Here is a 20,312-nt window from a genome sequence, read left to right on the forward strand (position 1 = left end):
AAATCGTGCATTAATAACGTCTTGACTGTTTGATCGAAATAGTAAGGCTTTCTTAACTCTTAGGGTCCATTAGATAATCATTTGACAGAAACCAAATAAAGCTAAATCCTCAGTGGATAATCGTACACAATTCCCTCGACTCTCGATACAGCTTCGAACATCGATATCGAATTTCAAAGATAAAATATGGTACTGTTTATCTTTTTCTGTGAACAAATCAAAATTAGCTCAAATAAGCAATCATATCATACTAGTATTGAAGAACCATATACTTCCAGGATTAGCAGAGATGTGGGATGTCAAGTAACTCAGTTCCCAACAAGAGAATTGAATTTGTAAGCACGAAACTGCAGCTGGTTCTAAAGGTTAGCCCTTCCTCTTGCCATCTCTAATGTGATCAGCTTTCGAACCAGCTTCGCCATCGTCGTTGAGAGCATTCAAGTTCAGACTTAAATCCAAAGTACTTTCGTTCAAATCTTGGCGCACTACATGGTCGTTGTCCTGAGACATGAAATCAAGAGGTGAACCGTTGAACCAGTTTCATCTCGAAGGTTGCAGGTTAACATGTTTATGACGAAAAATAAATTACCTGACTTTCGTCCATTGGGACATCGTTAATATCTGGTTTCTCGTCTTGACGCTCGCCCTTGGCACTTGCCACTGCACTTCCTGGTTCAACATCATTTGATTTGTTAGCTTCATATTCAACTTTGTCAGCAGCTTCATTTTCTGCAGCCTCGTTTTTCTGTTCCTCTAATACAGCAATCTGCAAATGAAATAGCCTCAAAATAAAACCCTTGACCTTTCATTAGGCATTTCAAAAGTCGTAATATTCATAATTTATGGTCATAAGTGTAAACGTAACCTAAGTAAATAAAAAGTACTAAAATGCATTAATGAAACATCATAACTCCAAATAATGATCCACCTAAAAATTTATAATAATGAAACTTCATTCTTCTTCAACCTGGCATGAATTGAAAAATCTCTTAATAATTTTGACAACATTTTCTTCACATTTTCCTTGAAGTTTATATTGCATGATTGATGTCTTGGTTCATATCACTTTCGAAAGAGACACCATAATGCCAACCACAAAATCTAAAGAACGAAGCCATTCAAATCTTCATCAACACATTTACACAAGATACACTAATTAGCATTAGCAAGGCTCTTTTAACAAAGTTCATGTAACGGCCCAGACCCATCGCTAGCAAATACTGTCCTCTTTGGGCTTTTCCTTTCGGGCTTCCCCTCAAGGCTTTAAAACGTGTATGTTAGAGGAAGGTTTCCATACCCTTATAAAGGGTGTTTTGTTCTCCTCCCCAACCAATGTGGGACATCACAGTATTCTTAGAATAGATCCTCCCAAGGACAACAAGCCAAGAAAAGACCTGCATCTTCTTTGAGACTTCAACTTCTAAAGTTTGGAGAACAAAAGATGAATGGCGGAAAGCGGGAAGGAAACCAACCAAACAAGTCTTACATGTGGTGATAAAATGGATCAATAGGCCACACACAACGTTAACTGACAAGGAGAAATGTTGAATATTGGGATAGAAAAAAGGAGTATTGTATAACATTGCAACATATATGACATGTAAACAGTGCCATTAAAATGGTGTCCTATTAAAACAAGAACTGTGCTTGTTTCAGCAGAGTTAATAACAGCAATACAAAGCTACAATCAACGCAAGTGTTAACAAAGTTTCTGTTTATTAACCGAGTTCTCACTATAGCAATATCCCTCTAAAACAAGCACCCTTTTTTGATAGGACATACTTTTTAACAGCATTAAAAAACTACGATCATTGCAAGTGTCAACAAAGTATCTGTTCATTAACAGAGTTCATTAAAGCAACATAAAGCAAATAAACAGTCAACGTACTTTCAAAAATTTTGTATTCATCAGGCAGTCCTGTCACTTTCAAACCACTTTTCCCTTTTTAAGATCCTTCATAGGGTCGCTAATTAAATGAAGTAGAAAATTTAAAAAGAAGCTCAATATGGGGCGGTCTTAATCATAAAGGGGAAAGTCATCTTATTAATTACTCGGAATTATTCACATCTATAGTATATTTAAACAAGAATGGCCATATGTAGGCTGTGCATTCTTTTAGGTAACTGGCCTTCCCAAATTGCCTTACACATGAGTATTGAGAACACCCTCTCCACTACCAAGTCTACTGAAAAAGAATTTCATCAAAAGGTCGTCCATCTATCATGTCTAACTGTTAGATGAGTTGCCTGTTGGAAACCTAGCCTAGAAGCACGGATATGAATTATGAGATCTCGCATCGGTTGGGGAGGAGAACAAAACATTCTTTATAAGGGTGTGGAAACCTCTCCCAAGCAGACGCGTTTTAAAAACCTTGAGGGGAAGCCAAAGAGGACAACATCTGCTAACGGTGGGCTTGGGCCGTTACAAATGGTATCAGATCCAGACACCGGGCAATGAGCCAGCGAAGAAGCTGAGCCCCGAAGGGGGTAGACACGAGGCGATGTGCCAGCGAGGAGGTTGAGCGCCAAAGGGGAGTGGACACGAGGCGATGTGCCAGCGAGGAGGTTGAGCGCCGAAGGGGAGTGGACACGAGGCGGTGTGCCAGCGAGGAGGCTGAGCCCCAAAAGGGGGTGGATTGGAGACTCCCACATCGATTGGAGAAGAGAACAAAGCATTCTTTATAAGGGTGCGGAAACCTCTCCCTAAAAGACACGTTTTAAAAAACTTGAGGGGTAGCCCAAAAGAGAAAGTCCAAAGAGGACAATATCTGCTAGTGATGAGCTTGGGCCGTTACATGAATACACAACAAGGATACTACATGACACGGACACAAAGACATGCTAATTAGGTCCATTAAACTAGCCTAGAATCACCGATATGAATACTCAATAGGCTCCTAAAAAGAAGTACTAATCACCAACCTAAAATGGACGAGTTTAAGAACAGAAACCAAAGGCTTCTAAAGCTACCTACCATTAGGTCCATTAAACTCTCCTCTTGTTCTGAAAACAATAAATACCGAGGATATTATTCAAACGAGTATCAACAACATTTGATAATCTTTACAACCTCTAGAAATAAGAGCTTCAAAATGGCCTAATTACTACGAGTATCCATATGAACACCCAGTATCCTCTTGATTTCTACCAAGGACGAGAGACGACCTTCCAATCGACCAAATGACTACCAATATCCTTATAAACCATAAGGACTGATTCGAACATTTAAAACCATAAGGACTACATTCAACTTCCTCCACTTCTAATTTTCTAAATTTGTAATTTAACCAATTTTTTTTTTTTCTCTACCATAAGAGCTAAGAAAATTTTCCCTATCCTTCCTGACCTTTTCACAGGATCTATCTTAAAGCAGAAGCCCTTTTGGTGCCACATTTTTTCAAAATACCAATGCAATAAATCTCGCAACTTCCCAAACCCTCACCACACAATCTCTCCACTTCACTCAAAATCCATTATAACACTCAAGCTAAATACCCTACAAAATGGCAAAGAAATTAGCACGCCACAAGACTGTCTTAGAAGCACCAACTCCACCCCAAAATAACAATCCTTATTCCAAGCCAAGCGAAACCTAAACGACTTTAGCCACTATGCCAAAAGAGGCCAAGTGTAATAACCCATACAGCTGACAATAAATGAGGAGAGAGAAGGCCAGCTGTACAACCCTTTTTGGGTAAAGAGGAGGAAAAAAAAAAGAGAAAAAAAAAAAGGAATAGGAAAGGGGCAGAAGGGGGTAGTAGGTCTGCCACCTACCCCGATTTCCTCTTAATTTCGATTGGTGAGAGGCCAAGGTGTTTAAATCAGAGGGAGGGGGTTCGAAGGAAGGAAGTGTAAACGTCAGGTGTTTTATTGGAGTCAAGGCAACGCCACGGGAGAAATTCCGACGAAGGAGCTCACAACGTTAAGGATCCACCATCGCAAGGCCATAAGCTTGCAAGGACGACCGCTGCTCGTAAACAAAGTCAGACAACTAGGGGCCGAAGTAGAGGAAAAAAAGATCGTGAGCAAGGGACGAAGAAATTTAAGAAGAGGAAATCGTGGTTCTCTACGACAGCAAAATGGAGGAAGAGAGTCATGAGGAAGAAGAAAAAGGCGCGACCCGACCCGTGCTACCGAAACCGCCTTCAATCGAGCGAGAGCGCCCGACCCGCCTTTCTCCAACCCAAGCTTACCCAACGGGTGCTGAATCGAACCGCTTAGTTAAACCCCCGACCCATCTAGTTGACTCTGACCCGCACCTAGACCCGACCCGAAGGTGAGCATGACCCAGGATCCAGAGACCCAATTCTTGCAAATTGCACCATTTTGACTCGATTTCTACCCCAATTTCTATGGTTATGATATATTTTCTTATTATAGAACCTAACTGAGGATTTTTTAAGGAATTGAAAACTCTTGAAAACCCAAAACAAGCTCGAGAAGTCTACAACCAAGTAAGTAACCACATATTGTTATACAATGATTTGGGGTTTGGATAGCCAGTTGTGTGTTGGTCCAATTGCTATGTGCTAAAGCATGCAAATTGAGTATCGCTATGGCTACTCATATCCTCTATGAGTGACAACTGTAAAACAAAACCGTAGCTCATAATCTTTGAAATACCCAATTCGCATTCTCTAGCACATAGCAATTTGACCAACACAACTAGGCAATATTGGACTATCCAAACCCCAAATCAATGTATAACAATGAATAAGACATACAACATGCTCATCGTGCTAATTAAATAATAACCATCTACCTCGACATATTAAGAAGTATATAAATCCAAACGCCTATCAGAGATTTCACATTCATGCAAACGAAAGCTATATAACCGTAACTATCACCAAGGTTTAACCATTTCCATCATCGAAGTACAATTCTCATGGAACTACACCTAACCAATCCCTAAATATGGTACTAGATTATTTACCCCCACATTTCAGATCGACTCCTACAAGCATTTCTTAGAAACTTGCTCCATGTGGTTACTCACTTGGTTGTAGACTTCTCGAGCTTGTTTCGGGTCTTCAAGAGTTTCTAATTCCTTCAAAAATCCTCAACTAGGTCCTATATTAAGAAAAGATATCATAACCATAGGAATTGGGGTAGAAATTGAGTCAAAATAGTGCAATTTGCGAGAATTGAGTCTCTGGATCCTCGGTCATGTTTACCCTCGAGTCGGCTCTGGGTAGCGGGTTGGAGTCAACTAGATGGGTCGGGGGTTTAACTAAGCGGTTCGATTCAACACCCGTCGAGTTAGCTTGGGTCAGAGAAAGGCAGGTCGGGGTGCTAGCAAGCCCGATCGAAGGCGATTTCGATATCACGGGTCGGGTCGCGCCTTTTCCTTTTTCCTCGTAACTCTCTTCCTCCCTTTCGCTATTGCAAAGAACCACGATTTCCTCTTATTAAATTTCTTCGCCCCTTGCTCACGATCCTTCTTTCCTCTACTTCGGCCCCTAGCCGTCCGACTTTGTTTACGAGCAACAGTCGTCCTTGCAAGCTTATGGCATCGCGTTTCTCCCCGACGTGCACCGTGGCTGCAATGGTGGATCCTTAACGTTGTGAGCTTCTTTGTTGGAATTTCTCCCATAGCGTTGCCTTGACTCCAATAAAGACATTTACACTCCCTTCCTTCAAACCCCCCTCAGATTTAAACACCTTGGCCTCTCATCAACCGAAATTAGGAAGAAATCGGGTAGGTGACAGACCTACCCCTTTCTGCCCTTTCCTATTCCTCTTTTTTTTCTTTTTTTTCCGTTTTTCCCTTTACCCAAAAATTGTTGGTACAACTGGTCTTCTCTCTCCTCATTTACAGACAGCCCCACAATAAGTGATAGAGATCCTCCGCCGGCCTCCTACAAAGAACACACCATTGCAGAAACAACACTAAGTAAGAATGTCTGAACAGTCTGAAGTGTCCGACTCTCCTATGTTAAATCTGTCACGCAATTGTTTCTACCTACCAGGCAAGTGTGGGGCAGGGAAGGGACAACCAACAAGTGGAAAAAAAGAAAACAACACGAGAAGCCCCTCCTAGCATCAAGGGTCTAAAATCTAAAGTCTCTTCTCTTCCAAATCACAAGCTTATCCCAGAGGATAGAAAGAAGACTCACCACATCTAACACCTATCTGTACAAAGAAGAGTGTTAGAAACCCAAAGATAACGACGAGGAAGGATTAGGGAAAGGTAAAATGGAAGCCATGTAATGCAACTTCTTACTTGATCGATGACATAATTGCAAGAACAACACTCGAACTGTCCCCAGCAGAACATTTAACAAAAAGAGAAAAAGAGGGGAGACCGAAGGCAACAACTTTCCTAAAGTTTTTGTCGGGCCTTTTGGCACCACCAACCACCACCCACTCAAATAGGCGTGGGTCATGTCTACTCACAGTCACTTTGTGTCCTAATACATCAGACTCCAAGAAGAAATGCCATAGTAATTTAGCCAACAGAGCCTCAATATGCGAACTCAAATTCTCAATCCCTAGGTCACTTAGCTCCACCAAATTAACCATCATCTGCCACCCAACCAGAATAAGGTACGATGTAGGGAGATGCTCACTTCACAGCCCACCAAGGACAAACATTATATGTGGTATCTATCTAAGACAGGATGCAGCTTGTCATATCCTACTTACAAGTGAAGTTTTAATAAACAGTTAATTCATATAGGAATAAAAAAACATATAAACTTGATTGGATGGGCAAGAGCAGTTTATCCAGCAAGACAAAAATCCCAACCACCAATGCACCATCACTATTTGCAAATTTTCCATCAAGGAGTTTCTTGAAGGATATTCGAGACAAGCATTGGCATAAATAACCAAAGGAAATCTGTCTACAAAAGCTTATACAGAGAACTCAAATGTACAAACTCTTCTTTAGAACGTGGATGATCGATCCCAAGTAACTTCCAAACAAGCTACCATGGATTTACAACACTGAATTAAACTTATAAGAAAATTGTTATACTTTAAGGGCCAAGGCATAGCAAGATGAGTCCCAAGGAATGCCAATTTTCTATTTTACAGTTCAATTTTGATTTGACCTTCAAAGTTAACCAACTGAACTGGCTTTCACTGTACTCGCAGTGGTATCATAGGACATTTTGGCATGGCTGCAGTAAGACTTGTAAACTAAACCATTCTTAGTTTCAGTGACAAAATCAGAATATTGGATTATAATATAATATTCAACAATCCCCTATTTGCCAAATTTCCAATGGTGAATAAGAATAACAGAACATTGTTCTACGCCCACTTATCGATACTTGATAGCATTTGAAAATACGTCACAGTAAACCTTTATGCTAAATCTCAACAGTTTACATTTAATTTGATTTTAGCACCGCTAATGTTAGTACAAAAGATGAAAAAAAGGCATGACATATATCCAAAATTGACTTCAAGGTAATAAAAAATCTTAATAAAGCTATCACACGCTACACAAAAAATTCTAATACACACCATAAAAATGGGTTTTATAAAAGGGGTCTCCTTATGATACATTTAAAACAACCATCTTCAACTAGGTACCTATGACAAGCTTAAAAATAAGAAAATTGACCATGTTGAATTCTTAAGAAGCTTGGGACTATTGCCTATCTAATTGATCTACCTATCAATCTTCAAATATCTAATAGCTTCAGCGTGAAAATTTTCCTTGGATGTTATCCTCGGGAGTGCAAAAGAACTTGTGAACAAAGTTATTCTAAAAGGGTGCAACTGATGTAGTATTCATTGAAAACAGCTTATAATAAAGTTAGCTGAAAATGACTTCATTCGCTTAGTTAGATACCCTTGTAACTTCAACCTATAAAACCCTGTATGCATGGATTCCTTGTACTTGTTTCAGCAAGCTTTTATTCTTTATTATAAGTTATCCAAATGCATAACGAGTCTCAACAAGTTCTGTATAGGATCCAAGCATATGTATATGTTGAAAATTTTGAAAGAGAAATTGAAAGGGTAACTAGAGAAGTATATGCATATCAACATGTAGAAAGATAACAACCAATTGAGATTTCAGAAGCTAGATATGTTGATATGCTAGATAACAACCAACATGTAGAAAGTGAAATTCCATCAAAATTGAGATCTAGTTTCTTTCAAAAATTAGTGGCAAGTTAAAGGGAATTCCATGGTTATAGAACTTCTAATAAGACAATATGCATGAATCATCGATTTTATCACAAAGTTGAATTCCCAAATCCCAAGGGAACACTAGATTTTATCGAGTAGATGCAGTGGAACCACATCTCCTGGGGAAATGGTTTAAGAATTTTCTAGTGTTGGAACTGAAAAGGTGTTCCAGGACTTCATTCAAATTCTTTTTATGTTACTAATACATTAGGAATGGAAAGTATAGCTTGATAAGCCTCATTATGAGTCTATACAAGGTGATCGAGAAATTTTTCACAGAAAGGTTAAACAGATCTTGTACTCCGATATGATTGGCTTTCACCAAAGATTGTCAAACCTTGGATCTTATTCTAATTGTCAATGAACAAATAGACAATGGAGGAAAAATGAACGATAAAGAGAGCTTTGTATGCTAGAACTTGAGACAGAATAACATAAGGTGGATTCGGCTTTTCTTTATGCGGATTTCACTGGAAAAGGTCTTGAACTTGAAACTGCCTACCATAAGGTGGATGTTTATCGACAACCAATTTTTTTAATAGAAGATCAAGAGGTAAAATTTGAGCTTCAAAAGGTATATTTAGGCAATAAGGCTCAGTTTCCACTTTCTTTCTATTATGACTGGTTGTTTGAGTGGGGTATTATCACATGCGTGGTTTATGGCCTTTTCTTTTAGAGCCTAAAGTGTTGGAGCAAAATAAAAGACAGAAACAAAAATTATTACAGTAAAAGGCTACAATTTTCTGTTTCTAAATTCTAGATCACAAAAAACAACACCAGTCACATAAAATGCACTCAATTGTTAAGAGGGTAAAGAAGAACCTCATGTACCATACCCCAACAACCAGTCCTAGAGGAAAACTTAACACCAAAATCTCAGGAAATCTTATAACAAATTCTCAAAGCAAAATAATATCTGCACAAAATATGATTTAGATCTTCTAATATTCCCTAATACAAAGCACAACACTTGAGGCCTAAAAGAGACAAAGATATTTAAATAAAATCCATGGTTTTGACGTTTCCCGACGCAACCAGCCAGGAGAAAAAAATTACTTCATAAGAACTTAGAAGTTTTGGCAAAGAAAGGAGAGATGAGCAATCAATCATGCATAAAAGATTTACAAGAAGTCCCTCGACGTTTCAAGTACAGTGTCACCAAAATTTGGAGAAAAGTGGGTGCCATGCAACAATAATAATGAAGATTCGTATGTGAACTTAAGGTCGAAAGTATCTTAAAAATGGAAGTTATGAGAAAGGGAAGGAAGGTTGTCATTCCACAACCGGACAGAATTAAGAAAGGAATCTTTCTGCAAAGAAAGGCTTCTAAGGTAAAGGAAAAAGGCTATAGAGGGCTTCACTACAATTCAATGATCTTCCCAAAATTAAAAACAAGGCTCATCTCCAAAGGAGAACTTGCTGAAGTTTTTAAAATGAGAAATGACTTTCCAGAGACTCCTGAGAGTTATTGTTCACAAAAGAAGAAATGTTCCGTCTACTCACGATAATCTTATGCTGAAGTATCCAATTCTAGAGAGGGAACAACTAAAGCTACTTCGCTGAAGTGACATTTCTTTTAATCAAGTTCCCAAAGCTGAACCCACCCTTGTCACAAAGCTTAGACACAACGTAATATCTCGGTTAACTAGTTGAGACCCTCTCCCTCCCCTATTAAAAAATTCTTAACTACCTCTAACACTTGGAGCAAACTAAAGGCATAATCTTAAAACAGGCAATAACGTTTTTTTTTAGTTCAACAATATGCAATGTGAGGATTCGAACATCTAATTTTTTGGTCAAGGTTATGATACCTTAATCAGCTGAGCGAACTCACTCAATTAGAGAATGTTGGGGATGTGAACATAGTCTCACATAAATTAGAAATGGTAAAATTTCCTACTATATAAATAAGGACAACATTTCCATTTATATAAGGCCTTTGGCATGAATGTAAAAGCAAAATCATGTGAACTTAGACCCAAAAGTTATAATATAAATCGAAAACATGTCCTCAGAACTATGCTCCAAACTTGGTCCTATCAACAAAATCCTCGAGTTCAAAATAACAAAGTGTTGAGCCTCAAAATCCTAAAACACATCTTTAGAGCTATGATCCAAACTTGGTCCTATCAACAAAATCCTCGAGTTCAAAATAAAAAAGTGTTGAGCCTCAAAAGCATAGTTACATGGAATTGTACATAAATCCTTAGAAGGCCAACAAAAATTACGGCCCCAGTTGTCTTGGCAATGTGATCCAAATAGTATAGGCAACATGCTTTAATAGAAAGATTGTAAGAGAGAGCCTCAATAGAGTTTTGTTTGCTGGAAGGATTATTAAGGGTGCCACAATGAGCAATACGCTTCAGTTATGCCACAATTTGATATGCAGTTTAGCCCTATCAGACAAAAGGTACTACAAAGAAGAAAATTTGACTTGGATAAGATTAAACAGGAGAGGTTCAAAGGTTTTTTGTCCAAAGGAAGGATAATTAAGGACTCTAATATGATATTGTACTTGTTGGAAGTAGGGAAAATATGACAAGATCTCCATTGTTACAATACCATTATCTCGGCAATAATGAGTCAAGCTAGTATTTGCAGTGAATCCACTTGTTAATTAGTCATGCATTACGATAGGAACTCCCAATTCTCACACCAAAAATAAGTTCGAAATGGAAAAAACTGGATCACGAAATTACGAAACATAATTTTATTGAATTGGATCAATACTTCCAATTGAAAGAATAAAGGATCCATGGAAAAAGGTAGAATTTTTTCTAATCGTAACTAAATCTTCAATTAAGCAAAACAATCATTGTAAGGTAAAACAAAAGGCAAAACTATGAAGCTTAAATCTAAACTAGGCAATATCATACTACAGTATAATATGGAAAACCCCATTGTCTTACTAGAGAAAATAACCAAGATATCCTCCGAGGATCAAGTGGAAGATATTGATCTATCACACTCAGAAGAAAGGCTTTTTTTTTTCCATGAGAAAGGACGCTTTAGACATTTCACAACCATAAGGCCCAAACAGGAGCAAGCCCTAGCGTTACGCCTAAATAGTAGGGCATACGCAAATTAGTATGTAAAAGCTAAGGTGTAGCTTGAAAAATCTCCTACAAGACACAGGTCCACATTCAAACCAACACATTTGAAACTTCAAATCATTAGAACCAACAAATCTACCGGAAAGTATTTAGAATTTCAAATTCAACAAACCCAGATAATCGAAGTAGAAAATAGAAAGCTGTTACCGGAATGTATTTGAATTTCCGGCGAGGAGGCTCCTCCGTCACCGTAGGGGTGTCGTCTTTGCCGGCGTTCTTGTCATCGTTGTTGCCATTGTTGAGACTCTGAGTAATAGGCGTCCATTTGTAAAGCAAAAGATGGGAAGCGTTATTAGTAGGATTGGCAGTGGCATTGGTGGTTACATTAGTGGGGGTAGTGTGGCGCTGAGAGTGAGAATGGTTGTTGGAAGCAGCGGTAGAGGGCGCAACGTGGACCCATTTCTTCTTCCACTTCCTGACGGGGCCGGTGAAGACGGTGGCGGGTCCGTAGCGAGTTGAAGAACGGCCGAGACGGGCACCAACACCCTCCATGGATCAAGCTCTGGTGGGATCGTGGCGCTGATCCGTTTTGGGGGAAAAATTAAAATTGGGAAATCCTTATCTCCCTCCTTCCCTCTAAAATGCCTTTTGGGTTCGTTCCAACTTAACAAAACACATGCCCTTTTACTCAACCCCTCTTTCCATCCTCGATTTGCCACGTGCTTCCGTCAAATCCTGACCCTTCAAAATACAAAAATCTCATCATTTTATTATTTTTTATATTTTCAAAAGTTTTTTTAGTACCATTTTTAAAAACCGTCAAAAACACCTCCCAACGTTTAAAAAACTTCAAACCTATATATTTTGTTTCAAAAATACCATTCAATTTTTAAAATTATTTCAATAAAAATTATTTCAAAAATAGTTTTTTATATAAAAAGTTTCGTTAATACTCTTCAACTTTTATAAGAACATCAAATACATAAATTTATTTTTTTTAAAAGTATAAAAATATTTTTACAAAAAGTATTGAATTTTCAAAATTAATATTAAAAAGGAAATAATTTATAAGGTGCTAATGCACCATTTCTGTTCCGGTTAGAACTCGATCATGAATCATATGTTATAGAATAATTTGTATTTGTAATGCCTCTAATTTTCTTGTCTAAATTAGAAACGTCACTACATGCATGCCTTTATTAACATATGCGGAAATTTAAATAAAGTGTTTTAAACGAAGTCATGGACTTATTCGTTTAGTTGAAACAAGAAATAAAAATATCATCGTGATATGAATTCAACTACTGATCATTTGCATGTACTCGAATGACCGATTACAAGAAGAAAGGTTAAGAAGATTCAAGAAGGCTAGATAGCGTAAAGTTGAAACAAAGACTTTTGAGCCCAAAAATCTTTATAGCATTAGCATATTAAATTAAGAAAATGATGGGGTGGCAATAAACTCCACTTGACATGTAAAAGTGATTAGAAGACTTTTGTCTTTGGTAGTTGAACTACTAATTAAGACAATTTATGTTATGTCTTATTTTTTTCAATTTGTATCTACTAGCTTTTATTCGTAGTTGTAGTTGTAGTAGGTTTGATGTTTAAACCGATTCATCGAATTAGTTTTGATCAAGCTAATTCTAGAGTGAGTTATCTTGAAATCTAAGAGTGACTATCATAGATTTCAAATTCGATCTAAGAGTTATCCATCTTCTAACCAACTCTTGGTTAGAATCAATTCGTTAAGTTAACTTTATATGTGAAAGTTTGCAAGGATTCTAGAAGGACCTCTAGCTTTCCAAAATTGAGCATTGTTGGCCCTTATCACATAGTCAAAATAAAACCCTTACATAGTATTTGAGTACAAAAACAATGCATACTATTGTCTCATCTCGACTTCCATGACCATCCAACATTCACCGTCATCCATGCAGGGTTTTAATAATATATGCAAAACTTTAAATAAAAACATTTTAGACGAAGTCATGGACTTGTACGTTTAGTTAAAATCGAGAAATAGAAATAACAACATCATAGAAACAAAACCTTTACATAATCTTTGAGTACGAAAATGAAAAACCACATATAAAACTACTAACTGAAAACAATGCATACTACTGTTCTATCTTAACTTCCATGGTCATTCATACATTCACCGTCATCCGTGCAAGGATGCTTTATCATTACCCGAAAAAAAAACATAATCATAGTGCATCATGACATCTCATACATTACATAGTTTATTGTGACATAACATTTCATTCATATCGTTATATCATTTGACATATCATATAACAACACATTCATAATATCACATCACATCACAAGGCATATCACACACATAATATGTGCAAGGTCATTGGGCATGTGTCATCATACATAAAAGAATTCTTCCAACTAGACCGGTATCAGAGCACTTACTTGATTGACCTAGACTGGAGTTACTGATTATTCTTTGTATTAGTCTAAGTTTTCTCTTTAAGTTCCAATTCAACCTCAGATTCATCATCTCCATGATATGAATTACAACAAAATGACCGCAAAGATCAACCACCTTATAGTCCAATTATTGAGGTAAAGGAATATCTCGACATATTTACTCTCTTTTTTCTTTCTTTACCAAATCAATCTATTATTTCGTATTTAAAATTTTTAAACTTAAAAATTTTGTGCGATTGTTTCATATAATCATTCATATTTATAATTACCCTAATATTCATATTTATAATTAAATTAATTTTTTTTTTTTTAATGGTTGTTATTGAATGACTCGAAAATAGAGGGATTATGAAACAATTTCATTACCAATCCAACTAACCTGAACTTTTAACCAGATATTTGAGGTGGACCAAATTATTTAAAATTTAATATTATTAAAAATAAAGATTTATGGAAATATTTTAAATTTTGTTGATAAAATTGGTAAAATGAAATATTGAATAAAGGTTAGAAATTTTGTTATTTAAAGTCTAATTAAAGCTTACATTTCTCCGCCTCGGATCTTTGCCGCAGGCGCACGCCCCTGCCGTCTCGCCGCTGTGATTTTTTTCTTCTCTCCGTCGCAACCTCACGCCAATCCCCTCTTCTTCCGCCGCCCCTCCACCTTTTCAATCTCTCCGTCGAGGGTTCATCTCAATTCTAATCCAATTTTTCCCTCTTTCGACCAGCCCACATTTTTCCTTCCTCTTCAATTGCGATCTGTCTGAACGCACAATGCTTGGCCTCCCTCAATCTCGAACACACGAGACGGTGTTTGAAGGAATTAATGTTTGAAAAGAGAGCACAAATAACAGGTTAGTTTCTTTCTTTTTGAAGTTCGACGATGCCTTATCCAGATTCAGATTAAGAATTGAAATCTTACTTCAAAAACACTCATAATCGTTGAATGCTACTGGTTTGGAGTCGGTTCTCGTTTGATTTCAGTTCCATCTACCTTAATGAAGGATGTTTCATATTTGAAAAAAATAAGTTCATGGATGCTGAGTAAATCTTAATTTGTTTTTCTTTTTCTGGTTTCAATTTTGTTTGTGATGAATGAACTGATTCTCTATGCTCGTAGTTGGCAACTTGTTTGAAGATTCTTATAAACATAAATTGTTGTATTGTGCAAATTGTGAAGGGGGGGATCGATTAAGGTTGATAAAACCTATTTTTGGTTATTGTAAACTGTGAAGTTTATCTATCTTACTGATTTGCTGGGTTCTCTTTGCATTTTATATAGTACCAATGGAAGAAAGTTTCATTTAATGTTTGTAATCTTGCGTCCCATTCATCTAGTACTGATGTCAATTCCTCTGAACTTTTAACTCTAAAGTACTCACTTTCTTATATTTCGATTTAAAGTTATGCACTGAAAGTTAAGTGTTAAATTTGATTAGTTGGAATACACCTGCATTTCCTTTGAGTAATTTGTGTCTTTGGTCCTCATGCTAATATGGTATTGTAACGTTGATAAGCGCCAACAATTGCTAGATTTGTAAAGCTAGAGGTCCTTCTAAGATCCTTGCAAACCTTCACAACTAACTTAACGAATGATTCAAACTAAGAGCTAGTTAGAAGGATGGTGGTCACTCTTAGATCCCTAAACGACTCACTTCAGAATTAGCTTGATCAAGACTAATCTAATGTATCGGTTTAACTTCAAACCTAAATCAAGAGACACGAGATTTTCGTATTCAAGTATGATTTTTAAACTTGAATATTACATCACTTTAAATTGGCTAAAAACATAATCCAAACATATTGGTCTAACTAAAGAAAATAAGACATCACATAAATAGTCTTGATTGATAGGTAGTTCAACTACCAAAAACAAAAAGTCTTCAAATCACCTTCTAATGTCAAGTGATGTTTATTGCCACTCAATTTTTTTCTTGATTTGATATATTAATATTATAAAGATTCTTTTGGCTAAAAAAATCTTTGTTTCAACTTACATTAGCGAGCCTTTGAAGATGGAATGTAAAGGTCATCTTCTTTACTCTGCTTCTTGGAATCGCTCTTTCGGGTATATGCAAAGGATCAATGGTTGGATTCATATCAAATGCCCAAGCTCTTGTTCGCTTATCTCATTAATTCATGTGGTTTGTGCCCATTGTGGCCTTCGCTGCCATGAATAGCTAGGCTGGGGATTCATGTGGTTTGTGCCCATTGTGGCCTTCGCTGCCATGAATAGCTAGGCTGGGGAGGGAATCAAATGAGAGGATATCTTCATCTGTGTAGGGTGCTTAGAAAGGAGTTAGACTTTGGGAAACTCATGGGACCGAAATTTTAAAGGTTGATCGTTTGGCTTCACGCCCTGCAGAAACCCGTTTAGATATGGTTTTCTACATTGAAGTATTTTGAGACTAGTTGCACACAAATGGTAGTTAATATTGGATTTATTTTTTTTATAAGAAGCATATTCCATTGATCATTTGAAATATATGCGACAAGGAGTCGATAAAAGGCCAAAAGGGTTCAGAAAAAAACATCCCCAATTCGCATTGACGAAAGAAAACATGATCTGGATCTTAAGCACCATTTAATATCTTATGGCAGCTGATGTTTTAGTTTATGGGATTGTATTTTCATTTGTTTTTTGAAACTGTAATTCAAACACTCCTAATATTAGCAGGTCATTTGGTTTGCAATGGATTCTAGCACCAATGAAGGCAGCTATAACACTCAACCCAAGTGGAGAAAAGTGGCATATGGAGGTATGCAACCCGGGTTCGATGACAACCACACCGACGAGTCTTTTCTTGAAGATATCGTCATGAATGCCAATGTCGTCAAGAGAGATATCCTAAAGGTGATGTTGGACTCTGTTTCCATTTCTGAATATCTATGCATCGTCGCCCTTGTTGGTCTGGTTTGGACATACACACTTAGATCGACTCTCGACGAGAATTCCCTCTTATTTCTTGACATTAGTCTTCTAGCTTCTGGATTTCTAATTCTTCTTTTCACTGAAGAAACACTCTCATTGAACCTTCTCCTCCACTATTTTCTCAATATATCATTTTTCACAACTGGGTTGTATGTCTTGGCTCCCATCTACCAAACTCTTACTAAATCCATTAGCTCAGATTCCATTTGGGCGTTGACTGTTTCACTTATTATCCTCCATCTCTTCCTACATGACTACTCAGGTTCCACTGTTAGAGCTCCTGGTAATCTTAAGAACCCAAGCTTAACCAGTTGCATTTCTTTAAATGCTTCTATTGTGGCCTCTGTTCTTATTGCTTCACGTCTTCCATCTCGGTTACACGTGTTCGCCATAATGTTGTTCTCCTTACAAATTTTCCTTTTTGCCCCTTTGGTTACTTACTCTATTAAGAAGTACTCTGTTCATCTGCATCTCTTATTCTCTCTCTGTTTGATGACAGTCACCTTGGTGTATGTTTATTTCCTACATCAGTTGTTTTTCATATTATTGGCAAGTCTATTGATTTTTGTTACAGTTGTTTGTCCTTATTGGCTTATACGAATTCAGGAATTCAAGTTTGAGATCAATGGTCCCTGGGATGAGGCCAAGCTTTGTTTTGATATTAGAGATTGAGTTTATGTATAGAAAGGGTAGCCGAAACGCGAGTTTCTAATATTAAGAACTAGAGAAAAGACTAGTTCGATCGAGGTCGAATTGTATTTTGAATGGTTATAGTTAGAAATACATGAATTTCAAATTCGATTCATCTTCTAAAGATTCATCCATCTTTACTTGATCTGAATGTTTTGAATTGTTTTTTAAGTTGGTTTGAGCTCCCAGATAAGGCAGGAAATGTTGTTTCTTCCTTCCTTTGATACAGAGGACGAAACTTCGTATGTTTGAATCTGGTGTATGTATCCTTTATTTACTACATACATTTCATAATTGATTCAAGCAAAAATATACTTAAAAGCATTTAACCTTCAAAATTATCGTAGATTTAAGTAATCATAAACAGAAAACGAGGTTTAACTACTCCCAAGAAGAATTTAAAATTGAAAAACATTGTTTTGCTATCCAGACATTGGGAACATAACTAAGATTGTAACGATCCGATTTTCGATACCTCGAATCATATGTTGCCACGTACACTTAAGGATAAAAAAAAGGTAAAATTGGAGACTCAAGGAATTTAAAATTTAAATATCCATTCTAAATCGAGGAAGAGTAGTTTAAATGTAGCCTTTGTGGAGTCAAATCAACTAGTAACTTTTGTGGAGTCAAATCAAATAGTAACTTTAAAATAATAGTAAAAATGACAAGAAGGAAGATTAAAATAATAGTAAAAATGACAAGAATGAAGAAGAGTGGATCTAAAATGCACCTTGTAGCTGAACAACTCCCTTAACATGGAATGAGTATAAAAATACATCCTATACATAGAAACTTAGGCTATGTGGTCATGATTGTCTTCAACGAGTCGCCCAAACTAGCTAAATTGCTATATCAAGCTTAGTAGGTCATTGTACACCTAATCTAGGAATACTTCTTTTAAGGAGTACTCAATGCCTCTCAGGCTCACCACCTATGGGTTTTTTGTTTTCTTGGTTCTAGGTTCACATGTGTCTAGGTCCTTCAAGAAGCACTCTAGGTGTCACGTATGTCTAGGTCTTTCATCGGTCTTGTGCGAGGAGTGTCACGGTCATGCTCATCCAAGGCGTGTTGTCCATGGCCGCATGCCCATGACAAGCTCAACCCTTTATGTCTTTTCATATTCTAGTGTTTTACTTTTGGATTTCTAGGAAGTATGACGTTTCAGAAATATCATGTCTAGGCCTGTCAGACATGAAATGCCTCAGAATGTACTATAGGGGGATACGACTAGTTGTCAACTTCTCCCTACCCAAGGTTATATACTGTAAGCCGTTGTTATCTCTCTTGCTTGCTTATATAACGTCTTTTTCAAAAATCTCTCTTTCGAAAATCTCTCTCTGCCCTCGTTTTCTAAAACCTTCTCTTAAAACCGAGGCTAGAGGCTCGAGCATACGTCGCTTGGCCGTAGGCGACGCAAGAACGAATTGGCTTAGCTCACTTGTCGTTGGAAAGTGAGCGCCGCACAATCGCAAGTCCGCTGCCATTAAAAGTGCGATTGTGGCAAGTGGTATCAGAGCTTTGTAAGCTCCGTGAAATAGCAAAGACCGAAAACATGTCGACGACAAAGTCGACACCCAAATCACAAGCCGACCGGCTTACTTTAATAGAGGAGAAAATGTTGTTCCTCAAAGAAGTCCTTGACACCATCCACTTCCTGGAAGCACGGGTGAAAGAATTGAGTGGAAAAGTCGTAGAGATCGACGCAATGGGTAACCGCCTGGATGGGTTGCCAATCGCAGAACTGATGTTTCGAGTGACCTCACTCGAAGAAAAAGTTGCTCCTACGAGCAGCCCAAGACCGTCTGGTAGCCCCGATAGCTCTGTCGCGCACAAGGAGGGACGTGGCGAAGAGTTCGACGTGCTACAAAATACAATGATGAGTTTGTTCAATGGATTAGCTGACGAATTCAGAACAACGATCGATGACATCCAAGAAAAGATGTCCACCATGAGCACTCGAATCGAGGTGACCATGAAAGCCGTGGAGAACGTCTCGGCTGGGCAAACTAATACAGGATCCAACAAACTGAAGTTTCTCGACCCTAGACCTTTCAAAGGGAACCGAGATGCCAAAGAGTTGGAGAACTTCATCTTTGATGTCGAACAGTACTTCAAAGCCACACCGGCTTGTACCGATGATATAAAGGTGACAGTAGCCTCGATGTATCTCATAGACGACGCCAAACTTTGGTGGCGTATGAAGGTACAAGACATCGAGAATGGATTGTGCACCATAGACTCGTGGGAAGACCTCAAGAGAGAGTTGAGGGACCAATTCCTCCCCAAAAACGTAGCCATCTAGCAATGGAAAAACTAATAGCCCTAAAGCAAACTGGAAGCATAAGGGACTATGTCAGACAATTTTCGACCCTGATGCTAGATATCAGGGGCACATCAGAGAAGGACAAGGTGTTCTTCTTTATAATGGGTTACAACCGTGGGCCAAAACAAAAATACATGAGAAAAAGGTCCAAGACCAAGCTACTGCAATTGCCAGTGCCGAGAGACTCCTAGACTAAGGGAACGAGGCGAGTTACCAAAGAAAAACAACACAGGCCCCAAACACTGGGGGCAAAACATATAAGCCGCCAGGTCATCGAAATGGAAGCCTCAACAGGCCAAATGGAGGTAACGACAGACTAAGCGGGTGGACAGATAGACCTCCTCAGAACAACCAAGCGGGGGCATCTCGAGGACCTTACCCTCAAAGGAACCACCCGACAACACCTTTACAATGCATATTGTGTAAAGGCCCCCCACAAAGTGTCCTACTGTCCTCATCGGGCCTCTCTCACTGCACTCCAAGTGTCCATTTAAGAGAGCAACGACACAAGAGTCGAGACTATGCTAGACAAGAAGGAAGATCAAGACAACCCCCGAATGGGCGCGCTCAAATTCTTGTCAGCCCTCCAACGGAAGGTCGACCCGAAGGAGATAATAGAGAAAGGGCTCATGTTTGTTGATACGACAATAAACTCTCGACCGAGCAAGAGCACTTTGATAGACTCAGGAGCGACTCACAACTTCATCGTCGATCA

The 20,312-nt window shown here is 38.0% G+C and overlaps 2 protein-coding genes across 3 annotated transcripts; one reads left to right on the forward strand and one right to left on the reverse strand.

Moving 5' to 3' along the window:
- Positions 1-96: 96 nt before the first annotated feature.
- Positions 97-11,844, reverse strand: LOC111784726 (uncharacterized). Its single transcript, XM_023665334.2, has 3 exons — positions 11,412-11,844; positions 590-766; positions 97-501 (listed from the first exon to the last, which is right to left on the reverse strand). The coding sequence occupies exons 1-3, from the start codon at positions 11,754-11,756 to the stop codon at positions 367-369; spliced, it is 657 nt and encodes a 218-aa protein (XP_023521102.2). The 5' UTR covers positions 11,757-11,844; the 3' UTR covers positions 97-366.
- Positions 11,845-14,187: 2,343 nt separating this feature from the next.
- SETH1 (phosphatidylinositolglycan synthase family protein) lies at positions 14,188-17,401 on the forward strand. 2 transcript variants are annotated; one of them, XM_087126774.1, is made up of 2 exons: positions 14,188-14,503; positions 16,324-17,401. In XM_087126774.1, the coding sequence occupies exon 2, from the start codon at positions 16,342-16,344 to the stop codon at positions 17,251-17,253; it is 912 nt and encodes a 303-aa protein (XP_086982900.1). In that variant the 5' UTR covers positions 14,188-14,503; positions 16,324-16,341; the 3' UTR covers positions 17,254-17,401. The 2 variants fall into 2 exon arrangements, with proteins under 2 accessions (XP_086982900.1, XP_023521105.2); XM_023665337.2 differs by having other exon boundaries at positions 16,327-17,400.
- The last annotated feature ends 2,911 nt before the right edge of the window (positions 17,402-20,312 follow it).

The sequence above is a fragment of the Cucurbita pepo genome, chromosome 9 (assembly GCF_057944985.1).
Source record: "Cucurbita pepo subsp. pepo isolate OVF chromosome 9, ASM5794498v1, whole genome shotgun sequence".
NCBI lineage: Eukaryota > Viridiplantae > Streptophyta > Magnoliopsida > Cucurbitales > Cucurbitaceae > Cucurbita > Cucurbita pepo.

Bases quoted from the DNA above. Each gene is read 5' to 3' on its own strand.
- LOC111784726 (XM_023665334.2), bottom strand. From the start codon at position 11,756: ATGGAGGGTGTTGGTGCCCGTCTCGGCCGTTCTTCAACTCGCTACGGA. The intron at 767-11,411 runs GTAACAGCTTTC...TTTCATTTGCAG, and splicing joins GGAAATTCAAATACATTCCG to ATTGCTGTATTAGAGGAACA. The intron at 502-589 runs GTAATTTATTTT...TTCATGTCTCAG, and splicing joins TCCCAATGGACGAAAGTCAG to GACAACGACCATGTAGTGCG.
- SETH1 (XM_087126774.1), top strand. From the start codon at position 16,342: ATGGATTCTAGCACCAATGAAGGCAGCTATAACACTCAACCCAAGTGG.